General features: G+C 39.1%; 1 protein-coding gene across 1 annotated transcript in view; it reads left to right on the top strand.

The window, feature by feature from the left end:
- The window catches only part of Hprt1 (hypoxanthine phosphoribosyltransferase 1), a 37,561-nt gene extending 20,235 nt beyond the window's left edge, over positions 1-17,326 (top strand). Inside the window, exons 4-9 of the mRNA XM_050121681.1 lie at positions 1,903-1,968; positions 6,954-6,971; positions 11,788-11,870; positions 15,541-15,587; positions 15,757-15,833; positions 16,693-17,326. Of these exons, the coding sequence (XP_049977638.1) occupies positions 1,903-1,968; positions 6,954-6,971; positions 11,788-11,870; positions 15,541-15,587; positions 15,757-15,833; positions 16,693-16,740 (339 nt within the window). The 3' untranslated portion in view covers positions 16,741-17,326. The remainder of the gene's footprint in view (positions 1-1,902; positions 1,969-6,953; positions 6,972-11,787; positions 11,871-15,540; positions 15,588-15,756; positions 15,834-16,692) is intronic.
- Positions 17,327-23,809: the final 6,483 nt, after the last annotated feature.

Genomic DNA, 23,809 nt, shown 5'->3' with positions numbered 1-23,809 from the left:
TTTTTGGTTTTTTGAGACAGGGTTTCTCTGTGGCTTTGGAGCCTGTCCTGGAACTAGCTCTGTAGACCAGGCTGGTCTCGAACTCACAGAGATCCGCCTGCCTCTGCCTCCCGAGCGCTGGGATTAAAGGCGCACCATTGCCCGGCCTTGACATTGATTCTTGGAAATGGGTTTGTTAGACCAAATTGGTGTGCATGGTTACAATTTTAATAAGCATTTACTATATTCTTTTCAAAAGATATTGTATTGGTTTCTGTTATCCAACCAGCAACTTGAGTATTTGTTTCCCCTCAATGTGTTACCGGGCTTAAGTTCTGTAAATGTGGACAGATGGGTGAACACTAGAATCACATTTTTCCAGAAGTTCCCGGTTTTTGTTTTTCTTTGTTTGAGATAGGGTTTCTCTGTGTAACAGTTCTGGTTATCCTACAACTTGCTCTGTAGGCCATGCTGTCCTCAGACTCACAGAGATCTGCTTGCCTCTGCCTTCCAAGTGCTGGGATTAAAGGCGTACACCACTACCTCTGGGCCCTAGTAGTTCTTTGTAAACTTTAAAAAAGGATGCATTTGTCTTTATGTGTATGTGTGAATGCCAGTGTATGTATTTGTGCCCTATGTGCATGCCTGATGCTTTTGAGGCTTGAAGTGGGGATCAGATCACCTGAAACTGGAGTAATAGGCAATTGTGAGCTGCCATGTGGGGTCTGGGAACTGAACCCAGGTCCATTGCAAGATCAGCAAGTGTTTTTAACTGATGAGCAATCTCTTCAGTCCCATCTGGTGTGTTCTTATTTTGAAGTGTAATATGAATAAGGAAGATTCTTTATAGAACTTTTCAGTTGGAGTTCATAACTAGTTTTTTGCTCTTTCTAAGAATGCAAGGAAAAATATCTTCCTACATTTTCTTCCATTCCACTTATAGTTTTATTTTTTACATTTAGATTTTAATCCATCTGGAATTTATTTTTATGTATGGCATGAGGTAGGGATCATGCTTTATTTTTTCTCAAATGGATAAGTAATTGATCAAACACCATTTGTTGAATAATTCATCTTTTAATTACTTACTCAAAATACCATCTTTGTCATATACTAAATTGTTATATGTTTTTGGGTCTGTTTCTGGATTTTACTTGGTTCCTTTAACTTTTTGTCAACCACTGTGTTGGTTGACACAAGGTAATCGCTGTAGCTTTATAGTACTCATTACTGTCCCGGTAGAACAAGGCCAGGCTCTTTTATTCATCTGTTTTTATTCAGTTTTTTGTCTTGATTCCAGCACATCCAAATTATAGTTATTCTCACCAGCTATAGTGAGTGTTAAGTGCTCTCCTTTGAACCCCCTATAAGGGTTTCTGTTAATTTCTATGAGAGCAGAAAGTGAGAACCTAAGAAGTATGTTACAACAGACTAGTTTATACCTGGTTTCTCAGTTCTGAAGATGACTTGGATATGGGCTGGACTTTTAGGGGGTACCCTCAGGGTTGGATGTGACCCAGACCAACTCCTTCCTTATGTGACTCACAGGAATGTTAGAGGACCAGAAGCAGACACCTGCCATGCTAATAAAATGTCCTTTGTGACTTGAGAAGTGCCTGATTGATGATGAGTAGCTATAATATCCCACTCAGAAATGCATGTACTCTATTTTTAGGACTCTTCAGAACATCAAAAATCAGTAATGGTCAATTAGGATATTTAATTTTTACTAATCTATATGTGCAATTTACATAGTCATTCTAGAAACCTAATTCTTATAATTCATTTAATTTAGAATACCATAATGTTGTGGCCACTAGATAGCTAACTTCCTAAATCTTGTAGTTTACATAAGATAATTTGAGAAGTTTGTATGTACACAAGAATATGCCTATAAATGATTCAGATTTTTTTTTAATTTAGAATGATCAGTCAACAGGTGACATAAAAGTTATTGGTGGAGATGATCTCTCAGCTTTAACTGGAAAGGTATGTATCTTGAAGGGGGAAGGGAAGAATCTTTTTTTATACCAAGGATCAATTAAATTAATAACTGTACTGTCAATCACACACTCAGGTACTTTATTAGTATAAGATAGGCAAGTGTTGCTTAACTCTTGGAAATATCCCCTGGACTGTATAGCCAAATGATTGCAGAATCTTACATTAATCCCAAAAAAACATATTGCTAATTTTTTCTGTAATACTTCTTTGGAAATCTAATTTTGGATCCTTCAGAAAATACATATAGGGAGAAAGCTCTTCTTCTTTGGTTTTTTTTTTTTTTTTTTTTTTTTTTGAGACAGGGTTTCTCTGTAGCTTTGGAGCCTGTCCTGGAACTAGCTGTTGTAGATCAGGCTGGCCTCAAACTCACAGAGATCTGCCTGCCTCTGCCTCCCGAGTGCTGGGATTAAAGGCTTGCACCACCATTGCCGGACCAAAAGGCAGTCTTTAAAAAAATATTCACGGGCTGGAGAGATGGCTCAGAGGTTAAGAGCATTACCTGCTCTTCCAAAGGTCCTGAGTTCAATTCCCAGTAACCACATGGTGGCTTACAACCATCTGTAATGGGGTCTGGCGTTCTCTTCTGGCCGGCAGGCATACACACAGACAGAATATTGTATACATAATAAATAAATAAATATTAAAAAATATTCACATGTAGTTTTATTTTTAAGGTGTGTGTGTAGTGTCTGCCAGTATGCAAGCCTGTACGTGTACACAGAAACCAGAAGAAGGTTAGATTTGTCAGAGCTGTAATTACAGGCATTTGCAGGATACCCTGCTTGTTACATGGGTGCTGGGATCTTAGCTCCAGTCCTTATGATTGTGCATCAAGCACTCTTCACATTCTTATCCACTGAACTATTCCTCTAGCCCCCACTTATATCTTTAAAGGAAATAAAATCAGTTTTGTATGGTGTCTGAAAGTGTGAATTGTGGAATCTGATAGTGTTGATCAAAAACCTGCCTTGGCATTTCCTAACTCTGCGACCTTGGGGAGGTTGTTTAACTCTATGCACCTCAGAAGCAGGTAGAGCTAAAATGTTAGTGGTAGCTATCTCAGAGTTAAAAGGATTAAGTAATATAATATTAGTAGAGCTATTACAGCAGTTTCTGGTAAATAAATATTTTAACATTGGTTTATTTCTATGTTTGTGTGAGATGTACATGAATGTGTGGAGGTCAGAGGACAACTTATAGGAGTCAGTTCTCTGCTTTCAGCATGTAGGTTCAGGGAATTGTGTTCACATTATGAGACAGACTTGGCACCAAGTGCCTTTTGTTTTGTTGAGACAGTCTCACTTTGTAGCCCATACCATCCTGACATCTCATATGTAAGCCATGCTGGTCTTGAACTCGTGGTGATCCTCCTGCCTCAGCCTCCCAAGGGCTGGGATTGCAAGCATGAGTCACTATACTGGATTGAATATGTTTTCTAAACTGCTAGTTATTGTTTACTTTTAGACACCATGCCATGTATAAATGTATTACTTTAGTAAATTTCACAGTAATCTGGTGAGGGAAGTTATTCCCAGTCTGCAGATCAGGAAATTAATCAATAGAGTTACAGTTTGAAAAGTTACTTGGGATTACAAAATGAAAACTGTCTCACAATCTCAGAGTCACACAACAAAGAAGTAGAAGAGCTTGAATGCAGACACCAAAGCTCTTCCTTTAGCTCTTAGATTTTAGTACTCTCTGTTTACTTCACTGAAAATCTGTAGAGGAACTTTAACATAAAACACTTGTGAAATTCTATAGTCCTGTCCTGTATTGGGGTCATGCCAAACTAATTCTGCCATCAGTGGTGTTTGGAAACTTCAGAGAAGTTGTAATCTGTTGGTTCTTTTTCTATCCTGTCCATTTAGTGTACAACTTGCAGACCTCCTCCCGTTTCATCGTGCTTTGTCCATATTTAGAAGCCATTCGAAACCTGCACTTCTATAATCAGTTTTCAGTGTTGGAAAGGGCCTAGCCTTCAAGGCCTGTGTGATTTAGTTTGACCTTGTCTTTTTCACCTAATGGCTCTGCCCCACTACAGAGCTCCATGATCTTAAACAGATCTTTGCTTCTAAAATAACTTTTTATGACAGTCACAGTAGATTCTGTTTATTGTAGAAAAAAATCAAGGAATAAAAATTAAGCGGAGTTAAATCTTGGTGGTGAGATTATGGGTTTATTTGAAATTTTTTCTTTTACAGAAATTTATGTGTGTGCAAGTACAGATACATGTAAATAGTTTCACATTAATTTATAGTTGAGGATATTTGCTTTAGATCCAAAATCTACCTTTATTCTAATCATTCCTCTTGTGCTTGTCTTTGTTGACTACTTTAGGTAAGTTGTTTGACTCCTGAGCGTCATTGTTTTCATTATTAAGTAGACATGTAGCAACTTGACAGAAAATAAACTCTCAGTGGTAGCAAATCTCAGTTTCTGTATTGGCGCAATAATCTAGAATTGTATTGATTGGACAAATTTTTGATCTTTCTGGACTTTGTTGATTTGTATAAGCTGTCTTATGTTAAAATCTATAGTTAGGGTCCAGCAAGATGTCTTGGTGCAGGAAGACACTTGCCACTTAGCCTGATGACCTGGGTTAAATAGCTCTGACCACCACATTCGAGCTGTTACAACTTCCCTAATGAAGCATAAAATAAATGTAAAGAATTAAAATATGTACTTACGACTTAACCACGGGCATTTAGTATTAGACACAAGATTAGAATTCAGTAATTGAGTTTCTGTCCCAGAAGCCCATGCTGTTTACCAGTCTATAATTCTATAATACTGCAGCAGCTATCACTGCTGCTGTGAACCACTTATTGATGGGACTGGTATCTTTCAGATGTTCAAGGTAGGGAACTAGGGAAGCAATTTCTGATTCATGAGTTAACTATATATTCAGTTTTGCTAAAGATTTGCTTCTTATGTTTATTATTTCATGTAATCCTCATAGTTGCCCTGTAAGAGAGTCATCATACCCTTTCCATATAGAAGGATGTTGATGTTTAGTCACTATTAGGGTGACAGAACCACAATTTGAATAAATCAATGTAATTCATTTGCTCTGTACTCTGTGCCTCTAGATTACCCCACATTTTTAATGTCTGTTTTATTTTCTATGCATATCCTGAGCTTTACTTTAAAGTGACCTTTTTGTTGTTTATAGAATAGGTTGCAGTTGTGAATTGCTTTCCAGAAGTTCTGGGCTAACCTTGCTTGATTCTATTCTTAGACTCATGCAGGACTGTGAGATCCTGCCTTCTATGATAAACTGCTTTGAGACATGGACATATTAGAAGTTTTTCTTGGTTACAATTTACTTTTAATGCATAAGCTATGATTCTCCAAACTTTGATTTTCATAGCCAGTCACAAAACAGTTTTTCAAGGATTTACCCACAACATATGTATTTGTAAATTATGTATGAGTTTAGGTAGTAATTTATGTTGTAAAGTACTTAACACTGTAGGTTAAATAAGATGAAGTATGTCTGTAGTTACTTTTCTATTGCTTTGAAGACCCACCATGACCAAGGCAACTTATAAAAGAAAGCATTTAATTGGGAGCATGGTTACCGTTTCAGAGGGTATGTCTATGAGCATCCTAGGCATGGGGTGGGAACGTGGTGACATGCTGGCAGCATAACACTGGAGCAGTAACTGAGAGCTTGTATTTTATCTGCAAATTGGATGCAGAGAATACTAAAGACTGGGGCTGGCATGGACTTTTTTTTTCTTTTTTTTTGATTTTTCGAGACAGGGTTTCTCGCATGGACTTTTGAAACATCAGGGCCAACTCCCAGTGACATACACCCGCCAACAAGGCCACACTGACTAATCTTTCCCAAAGCAGTTCCAGCAGCTAGGGACGAAACATTCAAATGTTAAGAGCCTACATAGGGCATTCTCATTCAAACCACCACAAGGTGAAAAGGTCAAATTTTCATGAAACCCAGTAGATGCTATATATTCTACCTTGATAACCACTGGCTTAAAATAATATAGAGGACATTAAAATTCTAATGTTATGGTTGTTTGACAGAGTGCATTGAGAGCTGTAGATGAACAGTATAGAATAAATCTGTGCAGTGAATATTGTAGGTTTGTGAAATGCTGCCTTGTTCTTTCAACTAGCATGAACACAGAAAGTGGCGTGAGTGAGGACCCAGTAGACTAACATTCAGTAGACTAAAACAGGAATGTTGCTGCCAGTTTGAGGCCAGAGTTGGCTACATAATGAGTTCTAGGCCAGCCTGGGCTACAGAATAAAAGGAAATAATAACCTAGCTATGTTTTTATTATGAGGTCTATATAAATTCTAAGTAAACTGAAAATACATTAAGATACTGATTGAAAACAATGTAGCTATTCAAATAAATCTTAGCATAGTGTAAGAAACACAGTTTGAGGTCAGAGTTGACTACATAATTAGTTCTAGGCCCATTGGAATGGGTTTAGGGGTTTATGTTGGTATTTTTTCTTAGTGTAGTCCCTTAGATATGTGTGCAACCATTCTAGTTTTAGTTTGATGTGAAAATAAAATGCTAATTGCATTTTCGGTTATGTTAAATACCTGATTTTGGGAGGCATTTGTACAGATTACAGTTCTTGGAATATTAGAGTCAAGATACATAAAAGGCCAGCTGGTTCAGGTTTCTCAGTTTACATGTGGGACACTGAGATCCAGAGAAATTTCACAAGTTGTCAAATATCTTGTGTTAAGGATTAAAAGCTTTTTTTTTTTTTTTAAAAAAATGAACATATGGGTCAAATATTCTTTATGAAAGATTTAATATTAAGGACATCTAAGTTCTAATGGCACACTTGTTTCAAGTAGGATCAGTATAATCAAATAATTATAAGCAAGAGTTTGGGTAATTTCTTAGAGTTTGTTATATGATTTCACTGATAATTGGAAATATATCTTACTTCATATACTAACTTTCATTTCTCTTTTTCTTCTAGAATGTCTTGATTGTTGAAGTAAGTTCTGCATTTACTTTTAATATACTGTTTAAAATTTTCTAAATTAGCATGTATCGTAATAAAGGTAAGCCAGGGATAAAAATCTTTTTGTTTTAATGGGGGACTTGTGTTTTTTTTTTTTTTTATTTTTCGAGACAGGTTTCTCCATAGCTTTTGGTTCCTGTCCTGGAACTAGACCAGGCTGGCCTCAAACTCCCAGAGATCCGCCTGTCTCTGCCTCCCGAGTGCTGGGATTAAAGGCGTGTGCCACCACCACCCGGCTGGGACTTGTGTTTTTTAAAGACAAAGAGAAGTCATGTACAGTATGACATGCCTGGAATCGCACATACTCAGGAGGCTCTTGAATTCTGCTTAGGTTAGCCTGGGTTACATAATAAGTTTGAAACCAGAGAGTCCTTGTTTTTAAAAACAACAAAATAACAACAAAAGCACAAACAAAAAAGGATAAGTGATGTTATTTGCTGCTCATGAAAAAGTTACACACTTTCTATTGGTTTTGATTTTTTTCCTTTAAAAGTAGCTATAACTATATAGAGGGGTATGTGTATATATGTGATTTACTATCCTACATTTTATTTTATGAAACATAAGATTCTTATTTCATCTTAAATAATGAGTATCAAATATTCTTATAAAATATTTATAGTTCATGTGTTAGTTTCTGTTTGCTATTATGTCCTTGAGTATTTTGTATATAGTATCAGTTAAGTTTATCCAGTGCTCACTTTGCCAGTTAACTACTGTAAATGATGTAGAAACAAGCACAGGAAGGTCAAACAGATTGCCAAGTTACCAGGTAGTGAGTGAAGACTCAAACCATCACTTTCTGAAGCCCATTGCTTTTCAGTGTGATCCCTAAAAACTAAAAGTATCAGCCAAAAACATACTGATGAAAACCAGCGAGCTTTTCTTGAGCAAACCTTGAGCTGATTCTGATGCATGCTAAGCTTTAAGAACCATCGATTTACTCAGCAGTCACTTTCTTATTAAGACCTTCTTTGCCTATCCTACGTAAAATCTTACATTTCCATGTCAGCTTCCTATCCCTTTCAATACTTTTTTATTTATCATTGTCTAACAGCCTACACACATACCCCTTTATTTTTTGTGGCCTCCCTATTTCATATCTGTCTGCTTTACTGAACTCTATACCTGTTGGTGATCATCCTTCTACCTTGATGCTAATCCTCATTTTTTCAGTAAACATTTTAATAGGTTTTCCCATGTGGTTTCAGAATACATAACCAACCTTGTTTCCATTATTTTTCATTTTCTTTATACTTTCTACATTTTCCAGAACATTTTTCTATCATTTTTCTGCCCCTAGTTGCTTATTCATTTTTGTAATCTCTTTTTTTCTTTCTGCTTTTTATAATACTTATTTTTGTGCATGTGTTTTGAATGTCTTGAGTGTATATGCGTGTATGTGCAAGTATGCATGCCTGTGCACAGATACAGAGACCAGAGAGGATGTGTGCCCTTTCTGTTGCACTGTCTATTCATTTGAGACAGGGTCTCTCTCTGAATCTGGGGCTCGCATTTTCTTACATCTGCTAGAAGCCAGCAAACTCCAGCAATCCTCCCACCTCTTGCCTTCTCAGACCTGGGTTGCATCTGGGAGCAAGATGCCTGGTTTTTATGTGAGTACTGAGATCCAAACTCCAGTCCTCATGATTACACAGCTAGTATACTTAACCACTGAACCACCTCTCCAGCATGTATTTTGTTTTTTAACAAAGGAAATTTTATTTCTTTGTTTTTACGTGTGGTGCTAGGAATCAATCCCAGAGCATGCTAAGCAAATGTTCTACCACTAGGCTTCACCCTCAGTTCTTTGTTTTGTTTTTTGTTTGTTTGAAAAAGAGATAGCTAAATAGCCCAGGCTAGACTCTTAACTCCTATCTGCCTTCCTGCACCTCCCAAGTCAAGTGCTGGGATTATAGGCATCTACCATCATCTTCATCCCTTCCCTCCCTCTCTTTCCCTTATTCCATCTCTGCTCCCTCCTTCCCTCTATCCTTCCTTCTATCCTTCCTTCTTTCCTTCAGCAGGATCTTGTTGTACAGTTCAAGATGGCTTTTTTCCTTTTATAACACTAGGTCTTAGTGTAGCCTCATCTGGACTGGGTCTCACAGTGTGGACCAGGATGACTTGCCTCTGTCTTCTGAATGCTACCATTACAGTTGTGTGCCACCATACTTGGCCTCCAAGCTGGCTTTTAACCCATTGTGCAACCTGTGCTGACTTTGGACTCATGCTTCTCAGATGATAGAATTACAGGTGTATACTACCATTGTTCAATTAGTATTTCTTTTCTAAATTTTTTCTCTTTATTTAGGTCTTTGAGAATTTAGTGCAATGCATTTTGATTATGTTCACTCCCTCTTCCCACTCCTCCCAGATGTCCTCCCTTCCCTATCTACCCAACTTTTTGTGTCTTTTTTAAAAATCCAACAGTACAGTTAGTGCTGCTCTTGGATGTGTTGCCTTCACCAGAGAGTGGTCAACCCACCAGGAGCCATGTCCTTAAAGAAAACTGACTCTCCTCTCACAGCAGCTATCAGTTGCTAATAGTTCTTTCACTGAAGGCAAGACATGATGCCTACCTCCTCTCTCCACACTGTGATTTGGTCTGGCCTGACCCTGCACAGGTTTTGTATATGCTTTCTCATACTGTGTCAGAAAACATTGTTTCCTTGTACTTATCCACCACTTTTGGCTTTTCTTTTTTTTTTTTTTTTTAAATATTTTTTTTTTTTTTTATTTATACAATACTCTGTCTGCATGTGCGCCTGCGGGCCAGAAGAGGGCACCAGACCTCATTACAGATGGTTGTGAGCCACCATGTGGTTGCTGGGAATTGAACTCAGGACCTTTGGAAGAGCAGGCAATGCTCTTAACCTCTGAGCCATCTCTCCAGCCCCCTTGGCTTTTCTTTAATGAAAAATGTTTGTTGCCAGGCGGTGGTGGTACGTACCTTTAATTCCCAGCACTTGGGAGACAGAGGCAGATGGATTTCTGTGAGTTCGAGGCCTGCTTGGTCTATTAGAGCTAGTTCCAGGACAGCTGGGGCTGTTACACAGAGAAACCCTGTCTCAAAAACCAAAACCAAAAAACCAAGAAAACAAAAACAAAACAACAGCAAAAGTTTGTTGCCAAGTGGTAATGGCACAAATCTTTAATCCCAGCACTTGGAAGGCAGAGGCAGGCAGACGGATCTCCATGAGTTCAAGGCCAGCCTGGACTACAAATTGAGTTCCAAGGCAGAGAAACCTACACAGAATACCCTTATCTTGAAAAAAAAAGTTTGCATGGTGCCACATTATGCTCATGGAGGTCAGAAGACAACTGTGTATAATAGGTTCTCTCCTTCTACCTTTTACGTGGAAACTGGGGGTTGAATTTAGATCACTAGACTTACATGGCAAATGACTTTGCCCACCAAGCCATCTTAATGGCCCTTACTTATTTTTTTAAGTAACACTATAAAAACACCTTCATTTCCCTACAGAGAAAATCAGTCCCCTTAGCCTTCATTTCTTATTTCTTCCTTTACCATCTCCACTTTCTAAGATTTGTCTATTGAGGACTTAACATATAAATTGAATTACATAGTAATTGTACTTTGTGTCTGGCTTCTTTCACTTATTTTCTTATTTTTTTAAGGTAGGGTCTCACTATGTAGCCCTGGCTGTCCTGAAACTAGCTATGTAGACCAAGCTGGTTTTGAACCATAGCAGGTGTGTACACACACACCGCACAAATAAAAATATACTTAGGATTATATAGCTCCATAAGTTCCTTGTGTGAATGTCCAAATGAGGGACAGTTTTCTCCCTGACTAATGGCCAATGATGGCTCTCATCTACAAGTTCATCCCTCATGTCCTACTACATAGACTTCTTTTAGCATGACAGCTCACTTCTTCGAAATCAGCAGGAGAATTCTCTTTTTAGTCTGCTGAAATTATTCTCTATTTTGTTACATTCATGGATCCCAATCACCTCCAAGAGGGAAAAGTTCTTCCAGTGTGTACTCCAGGGGCCAGTAATTTTGGTGCCCATCAATATTCTGCCCGCCTTACCATAGAATATTCATTTTCGCAAGTCTCTAGTCCTGATATTTCTTGTGGTTCACATTGCTTTATGGATTTTTATTTGTTTTCTGATACTGTTTTTTTTAAATAGTACTCAAGATCTGTGGCTCTGTAGATCTTAAACAGATGCTTTACCCCTGACAAAGTCATTTTATATAGTAAAATTTAGTAATTTGGATGCCTTAAAACATAATACAAAACACCTTTTCTCCCAGTATCAGAATTTTGGATGAAAGAGTCCCTATCTTGAAATTACAAAGAAAAAAATCAATATACTTTTACAGAATTATGCATGGTGATTTATGCCTGTCATCCTTGCTATCAGGAGTCTAAAGCAGGAGGATCTTGAGTTTAAGGCCACCAACATGAGCCATATAGCTCTAGACTAGACCCTGTGTGAAAAACAACAGAAATATTTGTGTATGTGTGCTGTGTTTACATGTAACTTTTAAGTCATTGTTTTTTACCTTGCTACACCTGTGCAATCTAGTTCTTGGACTAACATTCCCACTACTTGCTGCGAGCCAGATGGGGTTACAACTTCCAGCTATCTCTTTGTGTGAATTGTTAGGTTTTTTTGTATGTGCTGAAAAAATGATGCCATTGTGCCATGGAATAACAATATTGGGGCTCTAATATTTTGTGTTTGTATAATGACTAATTTTAAAATTGTGCTGGTTTTATTTATCATTAATTGGTCTCTTTTCTTTTTGAAAGGATATAATTGACACTGGTAAAACAATGCAGACTTTGCTTTCCTTGGTCAAGCAGTACAACCCCAAAATGGTTAAGGTTGCAAGGTATGTATGACATTTTAAAGTAGAATGTTTTCTTCATTTGGAGCACTAAGTAGTTGCTTCTTTGTAAGGAGAAATGCTTTCAGCTCTCATTTTATCATTAAAAAGTAATGTGATCGGGGTTAAGAGCATTGCCTGCTCTTCCAAAGGTCCTGAGTTCAATTCCCAGCAACCACATGGTGGCTCACAACCATCTGTAAAGAGGTCTGGCGCCCTCTTCTGGCCTTCAGGCATACAGACAGAATATTGTATATATAATAAATAAATAAATATTAAAAAAAGAAGTTTTTAAAAAAGTAATATGATCTTAAAACTTTGTAATTTTATTGTGTATTAATAAAGCCCTTCATTATAGTCAACTCCTTGTCTAATACAGTAGGTATAAGGTCTTGGATTCAGAACCACCGCAGACACTAAGCTCCCTAGATATTCAAGTCCTTCATGAGAAAAATGTCAGAAGGACTGGTGAGATGGCTCAGTGGGTGAAGTCAACTACTGCCAAGCCTGATAACCTGAGTTCAAACCGTAGGACCCACATGGTGAAAGGAGAGAACTGACTCCTAAAAATTTTCCTCTGACATCCATGTATATACCACGACACATGACCCTAACCCACATACAAATAAATAAATGTAATTTAATTTTTGAATGTCAAGAGTGTGTGCACAGAACCTATGCATATTTTCCCATATACTTTAATACATGTTACAGTGTTAATGTCATGTAAATAATTATGCTGAATCATGTAGGGAAATATTTATGTTTTTAGTATAGTTAGAATGTGTGTGTGTGTGTTATGTGCAGTGTATAGGTGAGTACACATGTGCACATACGCAAAGTCCAGAGCAGGACTGGATAGCTTCCTCTGTTGCCTGAGACAGGGTCTCTAGCTGAGCTGTAAGTTCAAAGTTTTAGCAATGCAGGCTGTTTGGTGGGTGAGCTTTTGAATCTATCTCTAACCTCACAGCTCTGGGGTCACAAACACATACAGCCATGGCCAGCTTTTCAGGTGAATACCTGAGGCAAACTTGGGTGCCTGTGGCTTGCAGACCAACTTGATACACAGTTTTTAGATACAGAACTCTCACACATATGTAGAGTCAAGTAACAGTTGGTTTGCAGCATGTTATTTATGTCAAACTTGTGCTCAGTGGCATGAGAGGATCTAGAGTCACCTTGTGAAATGGAAACCAGTGATACCAAAGGTGATACCCACAAGGGGTGGGCCCTGAACATCTGGATCTCCTGGAGTCGAGTGATGGATAAGGCATCCTGTTTTGTGTTATTGAAATTTTACAATGCCTACTTCTTTTTCTGAAGCAGTACCACATCTTCCTTGCTATATACCTGGATGTTTGATTTTTGCTTTTATAGTTCTTTCTGTTTTTATCCTTAGTTATAATTTGATCCTATAGCACTTGTTATCTCCACTTTACAGACGAGAATGTTGAAGCATTGGGAATTGCCCCCAGACACAGAGCTAATAAGCTGTAGGGAGATGATTTGAATACAGGGAACCTGCTCAGTTGATGCTTCTGTTATTTTAAGTTAGATTTTGTTGTTGCTAAAAGTAACATATTTATTTTGTTGCTGTTACATTTTGCTTTGTTTTTACTTTTACAATTTCATTTTGATTTAAAAAATCTTGGACTAATCTGTGGTTTTTGTATAGAAGAAAGTTCATGTCTTTTTTCTTTTTTCCCCTGATTGATTGATTGTTTCTTAAAATTTTTTAATTACACTTACTTATTTTGGCAGAGATGTGGGCATGTGGCACATGTACTTGTGTAGATCAGAGAACAGCCTGGGGAGTTGATTCTCTCTACCTTGTTAGTCCTGGGTGGTGGTGGGATACAGTTGGCAGACTTGGCAACAATAGTCTTATCCACTGAGCCATCTCTGGTGACCAAGTAACTGGCTTTTACAAAGTCTTTTTAAAGGATCAAATTATCTGAGTAAAGTCTTTGAATCTCTATAATTCTAATAAAGCCTATTAAGGAGTTTATGTTCATGAACTTTTCTGATAGATGGTGAAAATGAACCTCAGTGAGTTTTTGTTTTGCTGGAGGTGAGATGTGCTCATAGAATACTTAGGTAATTTTTTTTGGATAATGTAGTTGTCTTTGTTTTTTCTCAAAATAAAAATTAGAAAGTTGTTATGTTATATGAATATAAGATAGTATGGCCATTCTAGAAAAGTTTCTTTAAAAATTGTACACGTGCTGGCTGGTAGTGGTGCATGCCTTTAATCCCAGCACTCGGAAGGCAGAGGCAGGTGGATCTCAGTGAGTTCAAGGCCAGCCTAGGCTATAAGAGCTGGCTCCAGGATGGTCTCCAAAGCTACAGAGAAACCCTGTTTAAAAGAACCAAAAAAAAAAAAAAAAAGAAAAAGAAGAAGAAAAAGAAAGAAAGAAAGAAAGAAAGAAAGAAAGAAAGAAAGAAAGAAAAAACCTGCACACGTAACTACTAGAAGGCCTTACAGTTTGTGCTGAGTGCTTATCCCTGAGAAGGGAAAATACATGTTGATAGCCAGGTATGGTAGTTCACCCCTGTGATCCCAGCATTTGGAAAGCGGAGGCAGGAGGATCACATTGAATTTGAGACACGCAGCCTGAGCTTTCATGCCTGTCTCGTACTATCCTACTCAAATTTGTACATATGAATGTTCATAACATCATTTGTGATAGCACAGAATTAGAAGCAACAAAACTTTAATAAAATTGTAATACACCTATACCATGAAATCAGCAGTAAAGAGGAACTATTGATATACAACAGTCCAGATGACTCTTACTGGAGCTGTACACTTTAAGCAGTACATAAAGCAGGCATTTTGCTCTGTTTAAACTGCTTGCTTACCTGCTCCTGTTTCGACATACCTAAAATCCCCTATTTTTCAAGGGTATTATAATAAGACACCCCCCCAGAAGCAAAGTAATAAAACTGTATGATTCTACTTATATAACCTACTTTGAAATGGCAGAGTCATACAGATGAGAACAGATTAGAGGTTGCCAGGGGTTAAGGGAATATAGGAGGGAGCTTTGCATGATTCAAAGTATCTTGATTATGGTGGTGATTAGATATATTCACGTGTGATTAAAATTGCCTGAACTACACAGAAAGAGATGAATTTATATAAAATTGGTGAAATCTGCACGCAGTCACTTAAGTTCATCAGTGTCTGTGTCTTGGTTTGATAATCAAGTCTCTGGGTTCAGTCTCCACTGGGGGGGATAAAAGGTTTTTTAAACGCATTTGTTTCGCAGGCTAAAGTTCCCGTTTGTGAGCCAGTTATTAAAAGTCTTGATGTAAGAGCATTTCTTACCCATGCCCTTTAAAGTTTAGGGGTTGTATTTCAAGGATTCTGGATCTGGATCCCTTATCTTTTCATCTTTGCTTATTGGCACCCCCGCCCATTCATCCTCCTCAGTAGCTGTGTTTCAACAGACAAGTGAGTGTTAGTATTCTGCTCTTAGAAACATCTTGCCAGTTTCCAGGTAGAAATCAGTCAGGTCCTTGTCTTTCGTGTGAACTCTCCATTTCTGTCTTCCTATGAGTATGCAAAGCTAACCATATTCTAAATGTAGGTGGTACTACTTAAGAACACTGTTTTCTTTTGTAATGCTCTGTTGTCTTTCCATATCTCACATGTAATATTTGTAATTAACAGCTTGCTGGTGAAGAGGACCTCTCGAAGTGTTGGGTATAGGCCAGACTGTAAGTAGATGCTCTTTGGTCAGTCATTTTTCCATCTTATAACTGAAAAATTGACTGTGAAATATCTTAGAGTTACTTTAGAGAACATGTGTAAAAAAGGCATATTTTCAAGTATTAGATTTGAAAGTGCTATTTTCTGTATCTGATTAGTAACTGTGATTCTTTACAGTTGTTGGATTTGAAATTCCTGACAAGTTTGTTGTTGGATATGCCCTTGACTATAATGAGTACTTCAGGGATTTGAATGTAAGTAATGCTTCTTTTTTTTACTCACTCTCATTTTTCAAAAACCCACATAAAAATTTAGGAAAGGGAAGAATTGTTTTCTCCCAGCATCTTGTAATTTGACCAGACTGCTGGTTCCCATTAGTCACAAAGCTGTAGTCAAGTGCAGACGTCCTTAGAACAGGAACGTGGCCAGGTTAGGGTGACACTTCTTGCTGGCTGAAATAGCTGAACAGCTTTAATATACAATAACTGTCTCACTGTTACATGATAAAGATGGTCATAAGTGAGAAATAACAATTCTATTTAAATCTTGTAATTGACTCTACTTTAGATACCTGCTTCCCACTCTGGAGGCAAGAGCCCCTTAGGTGAGTTTATGAACATGGTCCAGGAATAGTTAAGACTATATGGATAGCATTATCTAAAATGTGGGTTTTATTTAATCTTTTTAAAATTACTTACCCTGAACCCTATTTTGGGGGGAGGGGTTCTTTGAGACAGGGTTTCTCTATATAGCTCTTACTGTCCTGGAACTCCCTCTATAGACCAGGCTGGCCTCAAACTCACAGAGTCCACCTGCCTCTGCCTCTCCAGTGCTGGGATTAAAGGCATGTGCCACCACCTGGCTACACTGGCCCCATTTTGATATGCCTTCAATGCTCAGCTTTATATGTTTTTCAAAGTTATATAGTAAGAAAGAAAAAAAATCACACTAATGGAACATATTTCTTCTTTGTTTTCAAAATGTGTTCTCTTCAAGTTACTGTTCCAAATTACCTTTTTTGGTAGGAACCCAGACAATGTAGTAGTATTCTCTAATGCTGTTCTTGCCTCTCCAGAATACATTTTTCTAATATGAATTTCTTTTATTTTATAGCATGTTTGTGTCATTAGTGAAACTGGAAAAGCCAAATACAAAGCCTAAGACAAGAGTTCAAGTCGAAATCTGCAAAACATAGGAGTCCCATTGATGTTGCCAGTCAAATTTAGCAAGCATTCTAGTTCTGCGGCTATCTGCTTAGGAAAACTTTTTGCATGAACCTTATAAGAATTTTATGTTTTTTTTTTATTTTTAGAAATGTCAGTTGCTGCATTCTTGAAGTTTTTATTTGCACTATGAACCTATAGGCCAACTATTGGTTCTCTTTGGTAGATTGTCACTTACCTTGTGAACAAAATAAATCTCTTAAATTACCACTATTAAATAGGACTGAGATTGTATGTGTAAGAAGCATTTAAAGAGAAGATATATTAGTTTTTTAATTGGTATTTTAGTTTTTATATATTCAGGAAAGAAAGATGTGATTGAATATTGTTACCTATACCACCATGTGTTTAGAACAGTCTGAAGCACTCAGTTTCATGTCAGTAACCATCTAAGAAGTTTTGCTCAGTGGAATAAACTTATGTTTCAGAAGTGTTGACTGTATTTTCCCACTTGGATTAGTTTAGTGAATCGTTGTCAACAGTTTCTTTTAAATGCAAATAAATAAATAAATTCTAAAAAATTACCGCTTTTTGAGTTCTTTAATGTAAAAGTTCTTAAACTAAGGTCTGTCTCTTATAGAGCTCTATGTGCATATCATTTCCCTATAAATTAACTTGATACAGTTTTCCATTGGTTACCTTTTTCTTAAGTTTTAGTAGCTAATGTAACTGTAATCCTCACTGAATATTGCAAGTAATGGTTATCTGGTAGAATGGTTTGGTAGATTTAGGGAAGCTCCTACCTACTTGAGATTGTAAATTACAGACACTCAGTACTATTTACTACACTTTCCTCTGTTAAAAGAATACGGCTCTTGGATTTCTGAGAGGTTGTTTAGACTTCAATTTGACCTACAAGTTTGTTTTCAGACATGTCCTGTTACCTTCTTTGTGTAGATAAAGCTTTATTAACCAAAGAACAATAACAATAAAACATTGTTTTGATTTTTGGGAGTAAGAGAAATATTTTAAGCCCCAAGTGCTATTTGCTTTTCTGCTGTAGTGGGATATGAAGTAGAGAGCTTTAAATACCAAGTAAGAACTTGCTGCGATCAAACTGGTGGGATAGATCAGCAGGTAAAGGCTTGCAGGACCCCCTGCATGGTAGAAGGAGAGGACGCCTGCAGGTTGTGCTCCCACCATCACAAGTGTGGCTGCATGCACCTACTAAGCTACAAAACAAATGTAACTAAGTAAAAAAGAAAGCCACAGTCCTAGAACTTCCTAGTTTATTAAAAACATTTCATTTCTGTTTTCTCATTCGTTCTTCATAGCCTGGTGTTGCCATTTGCAGTTCCACTGTCAAGAATAACTGCTGAGCCCTTTCCTCCCTCAGGTGTCACCCCTTGAGGACCACCTGGCTACTCCACACCCACCCCCCTCAGCTGAGCCTTCTTACTCTCCTTTATGTTGCACTATCACCTCTGTTGGTTGAGCCATGCGAGATGACCCTTTTTGTAGGTAAAACAACACATCCCTATTGGCAGTTTGAAATGATGCAAATGGATGACATACCCCATAATTTATGTTTGTGTTCATATTCTGTTTGTCCAACCCCCTGCTAGAATTAAGTTCCATAGGATGCAAACCACTTTTAGACCAGAACTCCCAGAGATCCACCTATCTCTGCTTCCCTAGTGCTTGGGTTAAGGGGGTGTGCCACCATGCTCAGCTCACAAAACAGTTTGATCTAGCTTTTTGTCTATACCGAGGCAGGGCTCTCTTATCCCATACTGGCTTCAAACTCACCACACTTCTGCCTCTGCCTCCCAAGAATGTGGATTACAGCCATCTGTGTCATTCACTGGTGTGTATTAGGTGATTTTATCAGTGCCTAGAGAATAGGAGGAGCTCACTTGGTTGTTGAGCGAGTAGGTAGCTAAGATCTCTGGCCCTTACGCTGGGCTAGATTGTCTAGTCCTTAATAGTGACTTGGCTTCAAATTACTTACCTTTAGAACCTGATAGTGGGGGTTGGTGCTGTATTTTCTCTCTTTGTACATTTTTGAGGGTGTTATACTCATGCCATAGAAGGTGTATGTGGAGGCCAGAGGACAATTTCTGGTAATAGGTTATCTTCCACTGTGTGGATGTCAGGACTTGAACTCAGATCATCAAGCTTGGCAGCAAGAACCTGCTGAGCTATTTTGCTGGGCTTATCTAAAGGATTAATTAGCTACAGTGGAGGTGAGACAGAATAGTGACTGGCCACATAGCAAATGCTTCAGCAGCATTAATTGTTACTGGAAAGCAATGAATGTAAAGAAGTTTTGTTAAACTGTGACAGCCCAGATTTAAAGCAGACCTGCCTGAACCTGCTGCATTTCATCATGAAGTAGTTTCAGTTTTTGGTATAATGTTTTAGCTCATTGCCCAACTCATCCAGAGCCGTAGCTAACATCTGGGAAAGAAATGCCTCTGCGTTTGCTAAACCTAATTTTGAGGGTATGTAATTCTAGTAATTTTGTTGAGTCAGAGGTTTCTTGTGGCCTAGGTTGGCTTTGAACTGAACTCTGTTGCTGAGGGCGACCTTGCACTTTTGATCCTCTTGCCTTCACTGCTCAAGTTCTGGAGTTACACCCTATTTATGTAGTGCTACGAGTTGAACCCAGGACACTGTGCGTTCCTGACCTACATCACCACCCCCGTTATGTCATTTTTTAAAAACCAACTTTCTACAGATCAAATATAGACAGTTTGTAAGACAGGAAAGGGGAACTACTGAGAGGAACAGCAGCCATTTGTAGGGGAATAGTTTAAGATATAGGAAAAGTAAAATTTGAAAGATCACAGTACTTTTCCGTGTTTGTTTAGTATAGGAGCAAATGGTCACAAGTGTCCTATCCCAATTCTCTGGGGCTGCACTTTCACCGTAGTCCTGTAAAATTATGCTGATGAAGAAAGCAAAATTTCACTGAAGTTGTGGAGAGACATAGGGAAGCATGTGTCCATTTTAGGAGTTATAATGGAGTTTTTTTGAGGGGGCACAGAAGCCTGGGCCCTAGCAACCCCAACAAGTTAGGCTCAGCCACCCATCCCCAATATGCATTAAAAAGACAAGTGTTTATGAGAAGCAGAAAAGGAGATTTATTTAATGTTGAAAAGGGTAAATAAAAGTGTCCAGTGATTCCAAGATAATCCTTCCAGAGTACCAGCATGAGGTTTAGGTTGCAACAGAGGAATCTGGGGAAAGAATGTAAGAGAGGCGTAGTTAAGCCGTCCTGATAAAGGCATGGTCACATTGATAGTTGTCTCAGTTTGGGTTTTGCAAGATGAGCCCAAGCCCTTATCCCTGTTATCTTTCTTCTCTTGCAGGAGTTACCTTTGTTCCTACAAGTATCTCTCTGCTGCAGGGGTATGCCCGCATGGATAATTGCTCCCACTTGTCCTCCAAGATTCTGTCCCATGATTCCTAGGTAACGCGAGGAAAGGTTAAGGCTGACTTAACTCTGCCCTTTCAGCTGAAGTATACAAGAGACAGAAAGTGAAGGCAGAGATGCCAGGCTTTTATACTGTTTTTGGTTATCTTGGTTGGGTCCAAGTGAGGAGTGTGTTTTAACAGAAACACCGAATCACTTGTTTCAGGAATATTGCTAACCAAGAATGTGTTGGTGGTTTGTTATATAAAAGCTTTTGCAGTCCTCCGTGACAGATGGCTAGAATCACATCTCTGTATATTGGTAGGTCACTGCTTAAATTCTCTATGCAGAAGATTCATAGATGTTAACGGAACTACAATTGTGTTAGCTTGTAAGGTTAGTCGGTTGTGTCCTTCCCTGAATTTGAGTTTCTACAGTCTTCTCTCTCCCATGTGTTGGAGAACTCAAGCTAAATTCATTCTAGTAGAGAAACAGTAAACAAGACTTTTTATTTCATTTGTATTATTTTGTTTTATTTTTGCAATAGGTGTCTTGTAGGCCAGACTGATATTACAGGCATGTACCTACTGCCACATGAGGCTGGGAGAGCTGGGTCATAGTGGCTCACGCCTTTAATCCCAGCCCTTGGGATGCAGAGACAGGTGGATCTCTGTGAGTTTGAAGCCAGCCTGGTTTACAGAGCGAGTTCCAGGACAGCTAGGGCTACACGAAAAAAAACCCTGTCTCAAACAAAACAAAATAACAACAAAAAATATTAGACCGGGCCTTTTCCTAGCCAAGTCCTCTACCACTGAGCTATACTCAGCCCTAAGACAGCCTGTGGTGGACATGAGAGGCAGGTCCTCTTTATTAGGGTGATTAGGAAAGGTGATGGTTAAGCTGAAAACAGGGAAAATTTAGGGGAAAGAAAGCAGAAGAAAAGGAGATGGTGACAAGCTATGGGGAGTTGCTTGGGGGAAGAGTGCTAGGAACTAAGGCCAGAAAAGAAGGCCAGAGCTGGGCCATGAGTGACCTTGAAAGCTATGGAAGAAGTATGAAGTTTCTGCATTCCACAATGGGAAGGCCCTTGAGGGTTTTAATGCCAGCAATGAGAAGACTTCGTTTGCATTTTAAGAGCACATGGGCTTCAGGGGAAATAGTGGCAGCGGCAGCTAGCTACTGTTTGCTAGGGTCCGATGCTATGCGAGTGCTTTCACACGTTATTCTCATGTGCAGCACATTTCACAGAGGAAGGCCATCTCGGGTGCTCTGTGGAAGTTGGAACTCTTCCACCAACCTGGAATGGAACCCAGACTGATAGGCGTGGTGGCAAGTGTCTTTGCCCACTGAGCCACCTCACCAGCTCTAGTTTTGTTTATTTTTACTATTTTTTAATTTTTATTTAATTTGTTTATTTTACTTTTGGGAGGAAGATGATCTTTTCAAAATATAAATCAGATCACATCACCTTCTTAGCACCTCAGAAAACCAACTGCCCCGAGGCCTACAAACCCGTGTATTGACTAGCCCCGCTCACGGCTCTAATTCATCCCCATCGTACCCTTAGGACTCCTTTGCGTCCACCATGCCACCATTCTACCAGTCCTTGAGCCTGCCTCCTCCTTGCCTCGGGATCCCCGTCTCCTGCCCCTTCTCTCTAACACTCTTCCCTGCCACTCAGCAGGGTCACCTTGGTGAACCCTGTCCCCTCTTTACCTCAATATCCCTTTTCATCAATGACTTCAGTAATTTTCCTCATCGTTCTCAGCATTGTTGGGGCCAAGCAGTTCTTATATACTTAACACCAACAGGGGGCAGCTTGGACTCTGGCATAGATTTGGCTGAGAAAGAAACCGTATAATAGATACTTTTTTAGACCAGGGAAGCCAACATGGGGTCTGCTCCCTACACCCCTGCTTCAACAGTGAGTTGCTCTGTCATGGGGTCTGCTCCCTACACCCCTGCTCCCACAGTGGGTTGCTCTGTCATGGGTCAGTTCCAGACCCCAGCCTAATGATTTTATGGCTGCAAATGTACCCTTATTGGCGTGGCGAGGTCGAAAGTCCCATGCCTTTCCAGAACCTGGGAGGCAGCTTCCAAAACTAAGTTCAGGGAAGGATCTGAGGGCTTTTCTTCAAGAAGGGGCAGGCTGCATTGACTTTCTCAGTAAGTCTGTCGTGATACACCTCTTGTATACTTTAAATCATCTTTAGATTACCAGCAATACATAGTACAGTGTGAAAGCTGGAGAAATAGCTGTTACCCTGTTTTGCTGAGGGAATGAGACACAAAACAGAGTTCAATGTGGGAATGATTTTTTTTTTTTAAATTTATCATTTGAGTCTGGTTGAACCCAAATATGCGGAACCCGCATGTACAGAGGGAAAACACTTGAGGGGGTTGAGGGATAAGAAACCTTAATTGTTGGTTATGAAGAATAGCTAACATTTTTAACATTATTATGTGTATGTTAGGCAACAGAAGTGCTCTAAGCACTTTCAAAATCTTCTGATAAGAAAGTCGGGTTTGCTTTGTTGTATCGTCCCAACATTAGAGATAAAGAAATGCGGGTCCAGAGAGGGTTGCACGATTTTCCCAGGTCACGTAGCTCGTAAGTAGCAGATAAGGAACTTAAACAGAGGCAATTTTATTCCAAAATCTTCCTGAGTAATTCACGGCCACTTAAGGCAGCTTTTCTCTAGAAAGAAATACACTAACAACGAAGCAAATGCATGAAGCTGATTGCAGGGTTCAGGGAATAATCAGAAATGACTTGACCATCTTACATGGCATTTGGAGGCCCCAGCTGAACTTAAAGCATGCCTCTTGACTTCCTGGGGCACTAGGCAGCAGTTTTAAAGGCCTGCAGACCTTCTTGCCAATGTACTCTTCAGATTTTTTCTTCTGGCCTATTTAACGATCTTGTGGGCAGCGTCAGACAAAATAACTTCTAGCATGGAGTATTATGGGTGCTCTTTGCCATTTGTAAATGTGAATTTTATAGACACTCCCAGCCACTTGAAAGAGTAATGCGTTTTAAATGGCTTTTTATGATTATTTGTAACCTCAAGTGTTACTGATAAACTGTCAAATTAAATTTCAAGTTTTTGCTTCATCCCACGTGAGTGCAGTTTGTAACAGGCTTCCTCATTCTAATTCATGGCCAAAGTAACTTTCAGACTTGGTAGTTGTTAGGCAAAACTTCCATTCCTGACTTTTTTCCCCCTCCCCATTCAAAGGTTCAGCTATAGCACACATGGCTCCCTCTCCCTAGAAAGTTTACTTTGTATCTGTACGTGGTGTGCTTAATGTTTGCAGGTCTATGCATGTGTGTGCATGTGGAGGCCAGAAGTTGTCACTGGGAGATTTCCCCAAGCCTTCACTTTATTTACTCGAGTGTCTTACTGAATCTGGAGCTTGCTGGTTAGGCTAGTCTAGCTCCCCAGCCTGCACTTGGAACACGTTTCACCTTCAGGACGAGAGATGGGACTGCATTTGAGCCACCATGCTACCAGATTTCCTTCCTTCCTTCCTTCCTTCCTTCCTTCCTTCCTTCCTTCCTTCCTTCCTTCCTTCCTTCCCTCCCTCCCTCCTTCCCTCCCTCCCTCCCTTCCTCTTTCCCTCCCTCCTTCCCTCCCTCCCTCCCTTT

The sequence above is a fragment of the Alexandromys fortis genome, unplaced genomic scaffold (genome assembly GCF_014885135.2).
Source record: "Alexandromys fortis isolate MF-2015 unplaced genomic scaffold, M_Fortis_MF-2015_v1.1 scaffold_194, whole genome shotgun sequence".
Classification (NCBI taxonomy): Eukaryota; Metazoa; Chordata; class Mammalia; order Rodentia; family Cricetidae; genus Alexandromys; species Alexandromys fortis.
Note: the sequence above shows the minus strand (reverse complement) of the source record. Positions and strands in the feature narration are given on the sequence as shown.